The sequence below is a fragment of the Gasterosteus aculeatus genome, chromosome 20, assembly GCF_964276395.1.
Source record: "Gasterosteus aculeatus chromosome 20, fGasAcu3.hap1.1, whole genome shotgun sequence".
NCBI classification, from domain to species: Eukaryota; Metazoa; Chordata; class Actinopteri; order Perciformes; family Gasterosteidae; genus Gasterosteus; species Gasterosteus aculeatus.
The window spans coordinates 19050015-19068875 of NC_135707.1; the positions used below are offsets into that span (position 1 = coordinate 19050015).

At 46.2% G+C, this 18861-nt stretch overlaps 1 protein-coding gene across 2 annotated transcripts in view; it reads right to left on the reverse strand.

Moving 5' to 3' along the window:
• Positions 1-18861, reverse strand: part of vps13b (vacuolar protein sorting 13 homolog B) — a 284391-nt gene that overhangs the window by 73552 nt on the left and 191978 nt on the right. For both annotated transcript variants that reach the window (XM_078095599.1, XM_078095600.1), the window contains exons 35-37: positions 4562-4903; positions 3869-4283; positions 3372-3509 (exon numbers count right to left, since the gene is read on the reverse strand). In XM_078095599.1, coding sequence (XP_077951725.1) covers positions 3372-3509; positions 3869-4283; positions 4562-4903 — 895 coding nt within the window. The remainder of the gene's footprint in view (positions 1-3371; positions 3510-3868; positions 4284-4561; positions 4904-18861) is intronic.

An 18861-nucleotide genomic window follows, 5' to 3' on the forward strand; every position in this document is an offset into this window, starting at 1 on the left:
TCAAAGGACATCAGGAAAAAGTGTTTGCGACTTAGCTGATTGAAGCTGTGTGAACTCGGTGAGAAACCACTCTCTATGGAGGAGAGTGGAGAAGGATCAGCATCTGTACATGCTTCCCCCATGGCTTCATCCAGCAAGCACATTTTTACTACAGTGGAGCCATGCCAAAAGATGAATCTCTTGCAGAAGTCTAATAAACTCACATCAGAGCAGTATGTGGCTTTGAGTCGAGTGCATCTGTGACGCTCACATTTACTTGTTTCTACAGAACTGCGCTCAGTGTGGTTTCGCTATCCAGGGCGAAGACGGCATAAAACAAGGAAATGAAAACCTCAGCCAAAAAAACAAAATATTAACAAGCCGTGACTGATTTATGTTTTACAGACTGAGCTGCAAGAAAATCCTATATTTAGAGCATTTTGATAAAAACCTCTGGAACACTGTCGAGTACAGAACAGAATGTTGCGCAATGCCTCCTTCAGAAGAGCATGTAATGCTTTAGGAGGAGAGATTTTTTTTTTAATTACAAGGACGTAATAACAGTTATTGAAAGCTGCTACTTTCATCTCCGACCATGGGGAAGTTGAAAGGCGGCTTTTCCAGCACATCGGAGTGCTTTTATTGGGAACACTTGCCATAAGACTACTGGCTGCTTTCAGCTGGTGAGTTCCTGCGCAGGGAGCAAAGCATCAAGCCTGGAGGTTGAGAGGTTGTGTCGGTGCTCACATACCTTTTAAAGAACAGGACTTAATGTGAACAGGCTGGGGGGAATAATAGGCCGGCCCTTCTCAGGTGTCAGCCTCTATTAGCGCTGGAGAAAGCGGGGGACCAAGGTCTGACGGATGCATTCACACACACACACACACACACACACACCCCTCAAATATTCTTATTACCCAGGTTGCCGTGCCTCTTTTGCGGCGAGGTCATGCATGACGCCGTCCCCACTTTGAACCTGCCGTTGGGTATGTGCTTGTGCACAGCTCGCCGCAAACATTGTTTTCATTCCCACCCTACCTTTGATATCTGGAGCTGACTTTAACACTTGACTCTCGACAAGAAGAAAGCCTGCGTCTGACAGAGGTGCCAGTGTGTCCAATTACCCAGGGTCCGCATGTGAAGGGTATGTGTGCATGTCTGTGTTTGTAAGGACCAATCTTTTTTTGGTATGTGTAGAATCCCCCTTTCACAAAAAAATCCTCATACAGAGTAAGGCCAGTGACACGCGTCTCGGATAGCATCTGACTCAAATTAAAGTGGTTCTGGATGGTTCGGAGGGGCACAGGCTTGTATACAGTAACTGACAACATTTCTGTGAGCCCCATGGCTGACGGGAACCAGTGACGCGGCAGAGTAATGGTTCCAATTTGTTCTAGCTAATCTATCACCTGTTGCTTCCCCCGTCTCCAAGTGGTAGCAGTTACATCTCTGGACTCCCTCACTGACCCTCTCAAAGACTGGAGCGGAGTAGGGAAGATGAGAAGGACGAGGGGGGACGTGTGTGTGTTTTGTGTGCTGGCTGGTCAATCCCTGATGCTGCGTAACAAAGATGAGGGTCTGCCAACTCTTTGAAATAGTACACAGTCCATGTCTCCTGTGATCATGGCCTGTTCGTATATAGTTTAACAAAGTCCGCAGAAGCACATCAGCAGTCAGATTGATTGCCAAATGGAATTAGAATTTGGGTTATAATTATATAATCCATTTATATTTCCTTTTTCAAACATTAGATATATACAAAGCAAACCAATATATTAAGAATAACAAAAATGTCTTAGCTAGGGTGTTGCTAACTTTAATTGCATAACTTAATTTCAGGTTGGAGAATCTATACACCCGTATAAGAATGTTCAGCACGTATATATGGCTTGTGAAATATGCGTCAGTTTTGACTTCGGTAACTGTATGTTCACGTTTAATAAGACCTTTGGGGCCCTAACCGGGCAGTAGCCAAACCCAAGAGACACTGATGCTTGTGTTAAAAACCCCCACAACAGCCTTTTATCAAGCCTTGAACCCTTCTGGTTTATAAATGTGGCTTCCTGTATGTATCTGCATTAACGGTGTTTATACACACGTGTTTCTGTGAGGGTCAGCGCTGAAACACCATCCAGCTTACAGTGTAAGTGTTTCCCACTCTGCATCCTTGGGAGGGCAGCTCTGATTGGTTTCGGTGAATAAATGATAAAATTGCGAGCACATTGGCGTAAACACGCAGCGAGACGTGGCCTTGTGCGAGTCTGCTCTCCGCTTGCACCTCGTTGGAACAAATCAAATTTGAAGAGCTGTCGAATCAAAGCGGGGCCTTCAGACATGAAAACACACGTGCAAAATGAGCTGTCTGATGCACGTCTTCCTAATCCCGTCTTCATCGATCCTCCCCGCATCCATCCTTTGCAACGCTTTTGCTTCACATAAAAAAGGAGTGAACTCCCCTGAGGCATCAGGACAGATGTTAATACTTCAGGGTTCGAACAGGGATGTACTCCACAAATAGGCAAGCTTCCGTTCACTGATTCTTTTTAACCTTTTCCTTTGCTCTCCCATCCCAAGAGAGGATCATTATTTGTCATCTAATCTAACAACAAAATATGTGTGTAGGACGCCGTAGTAGGATGACATGATGTAACAGAGATACGACAGGTGTGACCTAGCGCAAAACATCCAGTGAAATCACGTTAAGTTTAAGCCATTTTTGACTTTTGGTGGATGTCGGTGGTGTGCAGGAGGGGATTGGGTGTGGGTACTTCCCCCCCAACAAGCCATCGTCAATAACACCTACGTTCAGGCCCAGAGCCGCCTCATTTGTGAGGACATGCATCGTCTGTGCTTTTGAATGCATGTATGTGTGTATCCGTATCATCTGCAGCATCCGGCCCGCTGGACTCAGGGAGCTGAACTCTGAAGGATGTCCTGCGCCCACGCACGCTCTCCATGACAAGCCTAACAAGGATTACATGGTTGCACACACTCAAAAGCCCACGCCACGCTTTGACTCACTGCTGCAGTATTTGGGTAGGATGTGAGCCACACCCTTGGGTCAGCAACCTTAGCTTAAAGCTGCTCTTATAGACATCATATCTGTCCAAAAATAGACAACCGAACCCTGCGCAAAGCAAACCCGCTACCCAGGACGGTGTGTTGTACTAGTGATGTCAGTGGCCCTCGGTGAAAAACACGAGGCAGCTCATCATGTACCCACACAGCTACTTTGATCAGTGTGTATGCGTGCGCTTGTGTGTGTTTGTGCGTGTTTGCTTGTCTTGCTGCTTCACAGCACTTCTGTCCTGAAAACGTCTACCTTAAAAAGAGCAAAGGAGCTTGAGAGAGTTTGCAGCAGCGGGATGTGTTTGAGTGTGCACGATCCTCACCTGGTCCATGGAGGAAATCTTTGATCTGGAGGCAGAGCAGAGGCGGCGGGATGCCCGTTTTACAGTCAGACTCTCCCGCTACCGTCTGCAGCCAAAACACGTTGTAGTCCAGAGACTCTGGTAGAGTCTTTCCTGGGTCTGGGTGAAAGATAAGAGCATTTAGGAAGATAAAAGGATGTGAGTAAGGTCAAACACGGGGCGGCGTCCAGGTATTTAACATTATTATATGTTATTATATGTTATATATTTCTTATATATATATATTTTTTTATATAAGTCTTCCTTTTTCAGTATAAAGGTGTTCATTCCCTGTACTTATACATAAGGTATGTACCTTAGGTAGGTGTCCGTCAAAAGTCTGGACACATCTTCTCATTCAATTCAATGAGAAAATCCAAACTTATGACTGGTACTGCATCTACATTAAAAGATCCAAATGACCGTCTTTACTCAGACCAGGTCCCTCAAGTACCATTCCCCGATCAGATCTGTCTTACCTAGGCACTTGTAGTCAGAGGTCACCCCTCTTAAGGCCACGTCGAACACTGAAAGCTCCATCCTCTGCTTGCGATGGTGGCAGCTGAGCAGAGCTGAAGGTTGCATCAGCTGGATGTAGAGGAGGGGTTCCAGCACCTGGTCCCCGACCCCTCTCCTACCCGGCTGCCTTACTATGGTCACACCCAGCGCTTGGCGGGCTGAGGAGCGGCTGGGAGCAGGCAGACCGCCCAGGGACAGCAGGCCGCCCTTTAGCAGCGGAGAGGCCGGCCTGGAGTTGCTGCTGTTGAGGATGTCCTCGGCGGTGAGGCCGGCGAGGGAACCCTGGGCGGCTGGAGACGGGTCTGGAGAGGGCGACGCCGAGACCGGAGGAGACACTGGCGGGACCTCGGGCTGGTTGAGGGCACTCTTTCCCCCCTTAGAGTTGATGCAAATATTGTTTAGTTTTCGAGAATAAATGTTAAATCATTACGTTGGAATAAATTCAGTTCTATGGATGCAGACTGCAGGAAATTAATTTCTCATTTCTAGAAGTTATTTTTAATTTCTAAAAAGTCTAAAAAATGTGCAGTATGATTCCTTTATACTTCTACACCGCAGAAATGCTCACATGACACATTATATTATGTAAAAATATACCAAGATGGACAACAAATCCAGGGAGTGAGCCTCCATGTGACAGGCCTGCAGCCTACCTTGTCCCCAGGCTCTCTCTTCTCCGGTGTGCTGGGCGTGTCCGACAACGAGGGAGGGGCCTTCGGGGAACTGGAGCATACGTAGGTCATGACGGACAGCTTGCTGGCCGTGACGAAGATGTCGAAGGGGATGAAGCTGAGGTTCTTGGTGATGGCGGAGTGGCGGGACGGCCGGGCGATGCAGTGGTGGCTGGCCCCGCTCTGCTGCTCTATCTGTACGATGCGGATGCGGGCGCTGTCGCTGCCAAAGCCGCTGTCCTGCCCGGTCTCGCTGTGGCGAGATGAAGAGTCGGCCCCCACCGCGGGGTCACGGCGCCCGTGTTTCTGTTCGCATTGACGCACCTGTGCACAGAGAGGCCGGGCTGTGTTCAAACTCGGGCTTGACTGCGAAAGTATTCTATAGACAAGGATGAGTTTTCATGCTTTTTGAGCAAATGTTCAGATGAAGGATAATGAAAAAATATAATGTAAAAGATGTGTTACTTTATTCAGTATTTTAAGTACCGACCAATGCAGTTTGGATGCGTGTGCTCTGTTTGGATTTCTGTCTTTGTTTCAAGTAGATACACTAGACTAGACAGAACATGAAGCATCAGTTATCAAATTATATAAGAGAAAAACATTATCGGGGAAAAAGTAGAAGCTCAGAAACAGACAAATATCTTCCCCCATATTCCCCATATAAGAGTCTTTGAAGATGGATAGAAATACATGTATCTAAGGTAGACAAAGGAGATTTTAAACATGTGCAGTAGCTTGATTTGCCTTGAAACAAAGTGCATTATCTCAAACCAATCCAAGATGCTGCGTAATAATCGTAGCATCCCTTCTTTGTTTTCGTGTTTGGATACTGGCATTAGAGGAGGACACAGACCGAATTAACCGGCTTGATTAAAACCATGGACAAATTGACCAAAGAAGGGGATGAACGTATAGCCACAGAGACATTAAAGGCATGCTCTGGGCCTTTTTCCACGGCCCGTAAATCATTTTGCACTTCTTGCAAATATTGAAAAGGGTCTCAGCCCGGGAAAATCCAACCGTAGCGTGCAGCGACATTCTAAAGGGGCCGAGACTTTACACTCGGCTCCGACTGGCGCGAGAGTTCCAGCCGCTGTGGAAATAAAAAGCTTTCAGTGACAGAAGATATAAATCAAGTGAGTAGGTCGCTGTGTTCGGAGCAACAGTGATCTTTACTCTGCTAGGAAGCGTGCCATCTTCAAGACTATAAAGAAGCCGCCAGTGGCTCCCAGGGGACAGAATGAGACAAACACATGAACCTACCTACCAAATAATAAATTACAGGACATGTTTATATAGAACTGACTTATAAACAGAAGCCTTCACAAAAATGGGCACGGAATATATTTTTGGAGCGGAGAATAAAAACACCACAAAAAAGACCCCCATTCTTCTCAGAAAGTAAACATGGTTTATCAGCTTATTAATCTTCATCATTTTCACCAACATGTCCACTATCCAGCCCCCCCTCCTGGCATGTTAATGGGTACGTTGGTTTCAATTGAAAATAGAGGAGCCGTACAAGAAGAGAGCTCGGTCCCCTCCTATCCCTCCAACCGGCACATGGTTGCTATTACAGCATGGATTGTCAGCCCCCCGCCCCCCAGCCCACCACATCTCTCTCTCTATATAGCTCGTTCCCACTCGCTCCAAGATCATTTTAAATGTATATTATTGCTGTGGCAGAGATAGTGTTTCAGGACCTCCAGGCATATACTAAACCCACTGGCAGCACATTAGACAGAATACTTGACTTATTAGATATTTCCTATTCTAAACAGTGTCATCAAAGGCTAAGAACAAGAGCTATATAAAACGCTGCAGCATGCCCGCCCGCCTGTTGGTCCAGGGCTCATGTGTAGGGCTGCTATAGGATCGGTTAATAAGGACAGGATGTGTGCTTTTCTTTTCTGTACAAATGGAAGATTTTCCGAGCAAGGGGAGAGGGGGCAGAAACAGGGCCCGGGTCCCGTCTCCATATGTGTTGTGTTAAGCGGGTGCCAAGGTGAGGTAGGTATTTGACAAAAAGCATTTCAGCAAAAAAGCAGAATGTTCACTCCAAGAAACGCACCCGCGTCAGTGGGGACAAACAACAAGCTTGGCGGCTGAGGAGGAACAGCGAGTGGCCAACAGGGGCCAGATACTCGCTTGAATGCCCCTACGTCTCTGTTCCCAAGCTCAGGCTGTACACATGCATTTACAATTACAGCAAATACCCAGTCTTCTCTTTAACCGCCACTACTAACAGAGTGCCCCCTAAGCAAATTCTTGCTCTATATTTAGATGTGCTTACAAGTGGAATAATGGATAATGGGGAACACAACCGGAGGAAAAGAAACAATGAGAATAGAACACACCACGGCACACAGTTGTTCCTATAGTTTGAATCAATGCATACAACCGCTAACATGTCTGCGTAAACACACATGAAGATGGTTGCTTTACCAGCAGTACTAGCTCAGCTGGAAAAGAGCAGGTACACACAGAAAACACAGACCAACAGCTCTGCAATCTGTATGTATTAACCTTTTGCCAATTTATTCATTGACAGGGGGTAATACATTTAAAAGACAAACATGCACTGTGGCTATGGGGCCTGGTCCCAGCTGAAACTCCCCTTTTCCAACCATTACTTTCTATTATATAGTTATATAATGGCGCTCAAGCACTCTTTCCAGATCCCAGCGCAATCTCTCTCTGAACTTTGTGATCATGCAACTACACACACACGCATACACCCATCATCCAATCATGAGGTCATCTCCTCATGAGTCTCCAGGCAGAACATTCTGGAAAAAAATGGAGGATAATCCCCAAAGTGTGAAAGTGTGAGTTTCCCAAGTGCCAATCATACGGGAGTGCATCCGTACCGACCCTAACGCTAACCTCAGAGCGCACGGCCGGAGGGGGCTAATGAGTGGAAGCAAATGTTACATAGTCCAAACGTAGTCAGAACATGACAACCTGTACTGTTTACATGTGAATACCACATACACAGCTGATTATTTCCAGATGAAGGAAGAGATCAGGGATGTGTGTCAAAGTTTTAACGTGGTCTAGAAGTCCATGATTGTAAAGGATATAATGTATTAGCTTCAGTTGAGGTAACAAAGGTGACTATTATTCCTTCCAATATGTTTGACAGGTACACACTGAAGTCTGGGTTATTAAATAAGTTCCTCATAAAAAACAACCATAGTCCACAAAAAGACAAACACATGTTCACTGTGTTTTTAGGATGGGATCAAGAGATATACATATATAATTAACTTCATAGGCCACTAAAAACACCTGGCGGGCTTATGACAGCAGCCCTGGATGGGGAAGTGTCTGCTGTGACATAATCAAAGCGCTGAGTGGAAAGGTTGGCGGACTGACATCACTAGGAAGTGACAACAGAAGGTGAAGCCAGTGCGGTAGAGAGAGAACTTAGTGTCGACATGGTGGAGAGAACGGTATGTGCTCGTCACAAAGAGCCAGAAACACATTACAGCTAGATCATGTTTTCATTCCACCACCTTAAAGAAATGACTTCACATGTTTTGTGGTTGCATTTCTAAACCCCCCACCCCACCTCAGGCTTTCCAACCATTGCAGGACATTTGCCTGATTATTGACTGCAGCAAATATGACAGTTACTGTGGGGGGAAAAAGCAAGCTGCAACCAGTTTCTCAATGAAACCAGTGGGGGGGCCGTTTCAGTAGTCAGGTGAGGTCAGACTAGGAGCAGACTGGCTTTTATTTCACATTGACAAATTGCATAATGTTTGTCACATCCCCCCCATGTTCTCTTGTAGCTCCAGTACAATTCCCACAGAATAACATGGAAGTCATGTTAATAAATACCCCTGACAGGACCATTGAGTTGAGCCACTAAGAGGCAGGAGAACATGGAAATGAACTGTATCTTGACTACATCAGAGTTTACAGGTTGGGCCCCTGCTGTGCTACCCGCCATTGTTTACGGGGCCATTAAGCCGAAAAACAGACCTCCAAGCTTTTGTACTGGTGGAGGAAAACCTCAATGCGGCAATACCTCATCTTAAACCAAAATAATAACAAATAATACTTGACCAAATGCCGTAAAGGCTGCAATTCATTCTCTCATTTTCTAGAGGGAAACAGAGGGTGGAAGACATTTATAATATGAAGTCACCGCTCTTTGTGCGCCATAACAGCGGCCACAAAGCAAAAAAAGGGCATCAAAGGCAGTCATTTAATACAGTCAACTTTGTTCCAATAACAAAGGCAACCTGCTATGCACTTCGACTGAACCACAACAAAGAGGAAGGCGGAAGGTCGCGACCCCGCAGCTCGCAAATGGACGCCGAGTGCTTCGGAGGGACTGTCAACTGTTTTAAACACAGCGAGGCAGTTTTTTTAACAAGCTCCCTCCACGCGGTAATGCTCAGGGTTGGTTTGCTACTCCAGGGTTTAACGGCACCAGAGACAACATCCTTTTTTCTTCTCACCTAGCCTCTCACGAAATCAGAGAGACCCTCTTCCTCACTTGATTCCTTGTGACATACAGTACGGGGGGGAAGGAAAGTGTAATAATTCATGTGTGTTGACATTCCTAAAGCTCTGGGTCAGCTGGTTACTCTGTTCCATCCGGAAAGACCTGCCGGAGGAGAAGTAGGGACTGAATGACATGGCTGGTCTGTATAGGAGGACCATCTGCGAAACAAAAACACTAAACAAAGGAAAGATGAACAGACAAGGAAACGTGAACACAGACATGTTTTTAGCTGCCTTTATGGATTGGAAAAGCCTCAGCCCAGAAACAAACGATGCAAACTGATTAAAAAAAAGCTGGAGAATGAAAAGATGATATTTTTTTTTAAAAGGGTGCGTTAATGCGGTCCATCTGGTGGAACAAAAAACCTGGCCCCGCCAGATGTGGAAACCAAAAGCCTCTGTTTTAGAATTCATCGAAATACAAAACCTGCATGTGATGTTTGCTTGCTTACAAACATCGAGGACTGCCGTTGCTTAGTAGAGCGGAACTGGATGCAGAGGCCCGACATTCGGCGGGCCGTGGCGTTGTGCTCAACACGTTGGGTTCTCGACCAAGGCCTTCTCAGTTCCCACCATACCGCTTGTGAGCTTTGGCAATGGAGGATGATTTAAAAGGTCTAAAAGGTGACGTATCGCTTCAGTCCCCCTCAACGGATCCACCAATCCAAACGATAAAACCCTGATTGGGATCCGCCTATCGAATCCAATGCTCAGGTTAGGGGTGACCGCGAGGACACGCTGAACTGTGCCCCGAATCGTTACAATAACACCGGCTGTTTGTATAAGCACGACGCAATGTGCTTTATTAGTCAGCGTTGAAACAATGCCAGAACACCAGTCCTAGATTAACACCACGAGTGTGTCAGTGAAAACAAACAAAGGGGGGAAAGTGGCTCCACCGTCATGATCTCAGTGTTCAGAAATGATACACAGCCGCTCTGCTCATCCCACATAATCTCTTGGCTGGAATCGGATGCCGCAGCATGGACTTTATCGCCAGATGCATCCATCACTGACGATAAACAAGATCTATCGGCAAAATGGTAAACAAAACAGGGCCAGCGGGGGACGTTGAAATGCTATGATAGAGTTATCACAGGGGCTAAAGCTCAACGGAGAGATTCTTGGCAGGAAGAATACGGCTGATGAATGGATGAATGGGCCCTCTACATGAAATACAAAAACATCTAGATTATAACTCCTTGTCTTACATCCCCAGACAACTGCAGCCAGACTGCTAACATTTTATCTGGTGACGGATTAAAGTACGATGAAGGCCAGATGTGGAGAAAGGTGGGATTAGGAGACACACAGCAACAAGAGTGGAAGTGAGGCCCCCTGGGGTCCGTCATTAATTGCTGTGATCCTGGCCACTATTGCAACAGACTTTCATCAGACTTTCTTTACTCTCCCTCTCTTTCCATGGGAATGGAACAGAGAACAACTGGGTCTCATTAGCTGTCACCGTCCTTATTTAGGTTTGTGCGGGGGTCATTTTCTAATCTAATATCCATGCTCTGGTTCTTACACAGACCAGGAGTCCCTGAGCGAGGTGGGCTCAATGGGGACGTCTTAAAGCTGTGTGACTGTGCGTGAGCTACTGTGAGACATGCGGTGGGAAAGCTCGTGGGAGGGTGTTGAAGCGCTAGTGGTTTCACTTTAAATGTCTACACAACGGATGCAACAGAGCAGCAGGCCAGTACCGAACACCTACAGGAGCACCTCGGGTACAAGGGCACCTTCCCATCCATTGTACATTGTGATTGCATATGATCAAACACCTCCAATCATTTTTACTCTCTTACAATTGGCAAAAAAACGGTTTGTGATTGTGGTGAAGACCGAGGCAATCCCTCACTTGGGGCAATGTGGTGTCTTACCACATCGGTTCCAATACAATATATTCATTTATCTGTTTTCCCAAACTTCATGAATGTTTTTTGTGATAAAGAAGTATCTGTTCCAATCACTCTATCAGAGAAAAATCAAGAGTTGTAGAAATAACAGGAAACTCAAGAGAGCCATGACATTATGTTATACAAGTGTATGTAAACTATATACACTTACAACTATAACAACTATATACACATACAAATATATATATATACACACACATATATGTCATAGTGTAAACAAGGAATTATAATGAGATTTTTCATATCTAATTTTAGGAACGCATAGTTTAAAGAATGCAAAAGCATTATGCAAAAAATTTGGTTACTCTAATGTCCATACATCAGTTACTCCCTGTCTCAGTGTAGGCTGATACGTTACGGACTAGAGTTAAATGAAAAACAGCACACAAAATTAACCAAAGATCTTAATGTTGGTAGACGTCAGTGCTAACGTCTGGATCTCCATGCCTCCCTGTCCTGGGAATCAGAAAACATTGTATCGCGGTACCCAAGTGTTTCAATATTTTTCTACGCTGCATAAAAATAACTAGCTGTAGTGATTTTGTATGTCGTTGGTAAGGTGCAGTGTAGCAATGCACCACGATTCAGCGGCTTGCACGCAGTGAAATAGTATAGTAGAGCAGAGAGCCGTGCAGCACAGCGAGCATCAGGTTTCATCAGGCCCTCCTGAACACTCATCCAAGCTTTTTGGAACTTAACGTCATTAGCTCTGGCATTATGTTGTCAACAAACAAACAACAAAAGAGGCTGCATTGTTTCCAGCGCGGGGACCTGGTGGTTCGCGCAAAGCAGACGTCTGAGGGACTTCAAAAAGCAGTGGAGATGCCTTTCATTAGGTGTTCATCTGAAGTGCCTGCCTTGTGGCCATGGCTTGTGTTCCCGGCCTTGGTAACGTGGTCACGGGGAACAACAACGACGCCGGTGGAGAGAATGACGCGAACCGAGGTGAGGCGAAGCCAATTGGGAGCCCAGAGAGAGAAAACCATGTTGCTGTGGAAAGGCCCCACCCACACACACTCACAGCTCAGAGATGTCACACCGGAAAGCACAGAAACGTGCGTATACTGTTGCATTAGAAGAGCAGCGTGAACAGTAACAGTTCTGGACATGCCGTCTATTTACAGTTGCAATCAAAATTATTCAACCCCCCATTGCACATTAGGTTTATTGGCAAAATATACAATTTATCAGCTGTTTGCAATAAACAAATTACACAATAATTGTTTAATGAAGTAGTTTAATGAAACTAATATTACAAAGGTTTTATCCAAATTCAACACAAAATGCTACTTTTAATGACTTTAATGAATTTACTGCAGTCTCAAAATTATTCAACCCCTTTGTGACAAGCATCTTCAGTACTAGTAGAGCACCCTTTGAAATGATTCAACTCCCTGTATCAAGCACACCGGGTGCAACTAATGCAAGGGCTTCATTAGTTCAGGTGTGCTTGAGATAGAACACATAAATACCTGGTCTGGCTCTGGGTTTGTTCAGAGTGACGTTTGATTGCATGTTAGAAATATGCCTAAGTCAAAAGAATTGTCCAAAAAGTTCAGAGAAGAGATCATTGCCTTGCACAAACAAGGAAAAGGATACAAAACGATAGCAAAAGCACTGAATGTCCCTAGAAATACAGTTGAAGGAACAGTGGCTACACTACCTGGACGTGGCAGAAAGAGGAAGCTGTCAGCGGCTGCCACCAGATTCCTGAGGAGGCAAGTGGTCAAAAACCCTCGAGTGACTGCAAAACACCTGCAGCAAGACTTGGTGGCAACAGGCACTGAGGTTTCAGTTTGCACAGTAAGGCGCATACTAAACACTGAAGGGTTCCATGCCCGGACTCCAAGACGCACACCACTACTGACCCAAAAGCACAAGAAAAGTCGGCTCCAATATGCTAAAAACCATATAAATAAGTCACCGAAGTTTTGGAGTTCTGTTCTGTGGAGTGATGAGACAAAACTGGAACTATTCGGGCCTATGGATCAGCGCCATGTCTGGAGGAAGAAGAATGAAGCATATGCTGAAAAGAACACCCTGCCTACAGTGAAGCATGGCGGTGGCTCAGTGATGCTCTGGAAACCTGCAGCGTGTGGAGGGCACGATGGATTCAGTCAAATATCAGGAAATCTTAGGAAAAAACGGCATGCCGTCTGGAATGAAGCTGAAACTTGGGCGTCATTGGACCTTCCAACAGGAGAATGATCCCAAGCATACCTCAAAGTCCACCAAGGCTTGGTCTCAGAAGAAGAAATGGAAGATTCTAGAGTGGCCGTCACAGTCGCCTGACTTGAACCCCATCGAAAATCTCTGGTGGGATTTGAAGAAGGCGGTTGCAAAACGCACACCAAAGAATATTACTGAACTGGAGGCCATTGCCCATGAGGAATGGGCAAAGATTCCTCAGGAACGCTGTCAGAAGCTGGTGTCTGGCTATGCAGCACGTTTGCAGCAGGTCATAACAGCAAAAGGGTGCTCTACTAAGTACTGAAGATGCTTGTCATGAAGGGGTTGAATAATTGAGACTTTTGAGACTTTTTATTTTGAGAATAATTTTGAGAAGTCAGGGACACATTGATGCACAAAGAATGACGACTACAGTAGAAATAATCTGCAGGTTTCAGGATGCATAGAATCCACTATACAAAGGGGTCAAGAGGACATTGCAGAAGGTGGAGCAGTTTCAAGTGACGTGATCCCGAGGCTGCACTGGTGGATTCAGAAGCACACCTGTAGTACATTAAAGTGCAAAACTGAGTCGTCACCACACACGTGAGGTTTTTCGTTTTCATCCGCTCTGGCTGGAGCTTTGGCAAAATTCTGCACGTCAAATAGACACATTATCAAGAATGGATTTGAGCTGGTGGACCGTTCCAAGTGTTGGAATGTGTGAGGTGCATGTGATGATTCATCTTGGTCATGCACATCTGACCTACGGGAGCGGCTCCAAAACGGACAAACGGAAACAGGTGAGGTATGGAATCAAGTCCACTTCTTGATTATCCACATCGTGTGAGCAACGCGTTACTGTCGGGTCTCCCATCGCAGCATATCTATCATAGTCTACATTTTTTTGGGTTCACATGCCTTTATTTGGCTTACAAAGGCATTCAGAGAGAGCATTAGATGCATGCATAGAAGAATGCTTATTTATATACATATATAATATAAGAAACTATAAGAAACCACACCTTCTGTACCATTCCTCTTGAAAAGGTTATAACCTTTTAGGTTATAAAGATATTATTATATTAAATGATCACTCATATCTTAACCTTGCTGTCCATTATCACATTATTGTGCCACTATGCGACCTGGACCTTTTAGTAGCATAGACACATCGGGAGGGGTGGGGGGGGTGCCTGCAACCATGGAAAATCTTTCAAAAACCTGGAAGGATGTGGGAATTTTTAGGGGTTAATTTTAGAGTAAATATTTAGTTTAGTGAGTGCAGCCCAGGAGGAACTCAGCAGTACTTCAGTGAATATATGGCAGGTTTGTATTGGTCAAATATAAACATATACATCCACACATGCATGTACGTACACGCAAAAACACCACAAGTATGCTTCAGCACACGCGCACACCCACAAACGTTTCTACAAAATCATCCAAGTCACAGAGAGAGAACCCAATACTCTCACCTGTTATTCTAGGTGGAATCTTGCTTATACAGGTGTAGAACAAAAAAACATGGTGTGTTCATATGTGTCTGCTCTAGTTGGGCTGGTGTGCCCTACTTTCTACTGGCCCCATGGGTGTGTGACCTGGTTTCCCCTGCGGAGAAAGAGAGAGGGACCGGGGGCGGAGGGGGCACTATTGACTCCTCCTCACCTGAGTCGACACCCGATCCCGGGGTTCATGGCGGGGGCCCCGCGGCCTCTCCTCAAAGGCGCTGTTTTTTTCTCCCACTGCTCGAACTAAATTCCAACCTCTGTGATTTTTATCTGGAGTTTTCACGCCAATTTCGCCAAAACCGATTGAGGGGAGAGCAAATTCAGCTGCTACTGATCTCAAATAGATTCAGTTTCCAAGGGGGGTTGGGGATTTAACCATTTGCCACGGCAATGCTCTGAGGGGACCGTTGGCGTTTTGGGGTGCCGTGGGGTGGGCTGAACAGCCAAGGTGAGTTGTTATGACTTGCTGTCAATTAGCAGTTGATTCACACAGGAGGGTCAGTTAGACATGAACAAAAACGAGAGGGGGAAGGGGGAAAAAAAAGATAAGTTTTCATAACAAAAGAAGTGCAGCAAGATGAATACTGGCTATGAAAATATGTTTGTGTAGGATAAGCTGAGACAACGGCGCGTACTTAACAGATGTAGGGCAGCCAGAATGGAAAAGGAGATGGCCGTGCAGGGAGCCTTATTTATTATTACTCTCAGCAGCAACAGGGTGAAGGAAAACAGCACTAAGCATGATGGGAAGGGGTCAGGGTGAAAGGGATCCAGCCCTCAGAGAGGGTTAATAGCCAGGCGGCCTGGTTGAGAGCCGACCTCTGACGAGCGTTCAACTCCCACATTTACAGACCAACAGAGCTCCGGACAGAGCCAGCAATCCAAACAAACACCGGATTCAGACAGCCTTTTTCTGACTGTGTCATGTCTCATCCCCCACCCACCCCCTCCGCCCCTGTTGTGTGTTTCTGTCATCTGGACCATTCTCTTATAAGCTGTCTCCACTTTCTCGGCCCTTCCTTTTCCCTGCACCTTTAGGGAGTTTTTTCCCCTCACATCTGATGTCTCTGTTTCTGTTGGCCCAGCGGAGTAGATAAAAGCTCCTCACACACCTCACTGTCCTGGAAAGATCAGAGGTTGAGATTTGAGTAAGTGGGGTTCTCATAGCCCAACGGCCACGAGACGATATGAAACACTCATCGCGGAGAGGAGCAGCCCTGGACATGGTTTCACTTGAAACATACGCAGGCGAGGATCCGGGCCCCCGGGTTGTATGCTCAGCCAGTACTGAGTTTTTATACAACAGGGAGAGAAGAGGTCACTGGGCTTCCCTTCTACCACAGAGAAAGACACTGGAGGGGGGCTTGGGCTGCAGGAAGGGCTCCATTAGTTCCACGGCTTTGGTCGTGTTGCTCACCTGCGAGCTAAAGAGTTAGTGCAGCAACATTCAAAGCGTCTATGCTGACCACTAATCCACATCACAGTACAAACTGGATACCAGCAAGTTTTCCTTCCATTTCCTTTTAAATTAGAAAACTTATATCTAAAACTAAAAACTATACTTAAATCTATTCCAATACCTTGCAGTTATTCATAGTGTCTAAATGATTAATGACAATGACTATATGATTCGAAATTATTATTGAGTCACTAATTATTAGCAATGCAATAATTTATTTGTACAGACCATAAAACACGGTAGTTTTAGGGCCTAAGACCAAACACAACTGTATTTGGGCGTGGTTGTGTGATTATGTGCACACAAAAAGACATGCTTCAATAAAACACCGCCTCCTCCCCATTAATAACTTGACTGCTCTCCAAACCCACTGAGAAACCAAAGCAGCTACCGACCAGAGCACTCGCTCCCGCTGTGAGTTCACTGCTCACGGCGGTGCGTCTTAGCTGGCCACCTACCCACGCTGTCCATGGTCCAGCTTTGGGTCGGAGTGCATCCCTAATGCAGGCGTGTGATGGTACCGTGATGTCCTAATCTAAAAACTGTCATATTCAATCTGTCTCCAGAGGAGGAACCCTCCCACTGTCAGCCAGCTGAAGCTATTAAACTAGCCAGCTCTGGAAGGGTCGACGTTTCCAGCCAGGAGCTGTGCCAGTCCCACGAGAGGAAAAAAAGAGACGAATGAGATGAGACCAAGAGCATGGGAAAGAGTGGACAACGAGGGATGAAGTCAAAATGGTTGAGAGACTTCAGAAGTTGGTGACCCAACTACAAAGCGGGTGGGAAATAAAGACACATAACGTCTTACGATGGAAGGAAGGACAAGAAAAGACAAAGAGAAGTAGGGAGGAAGGAAGAGAAGAGATAAGGCAGGTAATTGGCTATTGGAAGGCGCCCCCCATGTGTATTCACTAAAGAACTCTAATTCAGAGGTTCCTGTGAGGCCTGATACCTCGGTCCTGAACATGGGTGCTGGCTTAGTGTGTGTGTGTGTGTGTGCGTGCGCGTGTTAGTGTGTGTTGGAGGTCTAAAGCCTTGTTTCCCATGCGTGTAATCATCCCAGGATGAGGTGGAGGATGAAGCCGAGAGGGACTTCCCCTGCACCAGAGGGTATTTTCCTCTCGCTGTGGTACGAGCACATGGCCGACCCGGGCTGCCTTTGCTTTTGTGTGTGTGCGTGTGTTTAAGAGAGAGCAAGAGAGGGACCAAACAATAAGGCATGAGAGAAACAATCATCACTGAAATACTTTGGGAGCTTGACATTATGGCGATGACGCATGCATGACGGTGATGGAGACCATGACAGGTAAAATCTGCTACAAAGATCGGGTGGAATGGAGGTGGCAAAGGGAAAGAACACGTGGCGGTTGCTGGGTGGATGAAGATCTGAAAACACACAAGTTGCTCAGTTATGAAGTAGTATCAGCGCGCTTGCTTCCAAATAAGAGGCTGCAGGCAGTCGCCATGGTGACAATGTGGGGCCCATGTGTGTGCATGCGTTTGTAAGGGTTTACACGTTGACGTACTGCAGGGTGACGCTGCCTGAGGATAGAGCGGTGAGGTGAGTCTCCGAGAGCCCCCCTGACTGTAGGACCTCCTGCTGCTGAAAGCTGCCTGATCTCCGACCAGCGCCAGTCATCATCATTCAGCAAAACAATACAGAGATGAGGTCAAACAGGCCGTGGCTAATGCGGCAATAAACATCCCAATAACGCAGCTGAATGTGCTTTGAAAGCGTGTTGCATTCTTGCATTCCAATCAGAATTCGAGTGGTATTAGAGCTGTCGACTGAGAGTTGGACAGCAGCTGCATGCATGGAAGGAAGAGTTATGATATAAGATCATATGAGAGTGGACACATACAAAGCTCCATGCAAAATGAAAGACGGAAATTGCACACAAACACATCAGGCCCACGCGCCTGGCTCGCCTCACCACGGCTGGGGAACCGTGAAAAAAATAATGAATTAACCCAGACAATGAAACACAGCTGTGAGGGGCGATTGGAAGCGTTTGAAATCAGCGCCCGGGATCGAGGAGAACAAGAAGAGAGAAGGAAAAAAAGAAAAGAAATTAAAAACAGAACAGGAAAGGATTGTAAATGAAAGAGAGAGTGAGCAGTGTTTAATTGAAACTCTTGCCGGGGACAGTGCTGACTAGGCACGACATCAAAAACAGTCCCCCCCCCCGCCTCCCCACCAGATGCTTCAGATCCAAGACCTGTTTCTAGTTGAATCCTTTGAACAGGTTGTATAAAGGAAGTACAAACAAACCTGTCAAATACTATGAATATCATTACGGAAGTTGGTCTTGGAAAATAAAAGACACACAATCCAGTGTTATTGTGGAAACTGGCAGTGGACATATATGGACTGATCATTTGTAAGCTGCAGGGGGTGGACAGGTATCAGTTTGATTTCTTGCTCAAAAAGCCTCCACCTGTTTCAAACGCCAAACAATGTCAGCACTCGTACTATTGATGCACCTTGATAGTGCTGTGTCTCACGTGTGAGTGGGCTGCTGGGGAGGAGGAGTAACCCCTTTCCACCCCATGCTGGACTTGGAGACGCCACTGGAGGGCTCTGCAGCTTGCAGAATGAGCTCCCGCGGACCCTCGACACATCTTCAAGTCACACAATGACTGACCCCCTCCCCGCACTCTCTCGGCAGAATCCGGGGCCAAGCAGCCGGACAGAGGCAGCCGCCA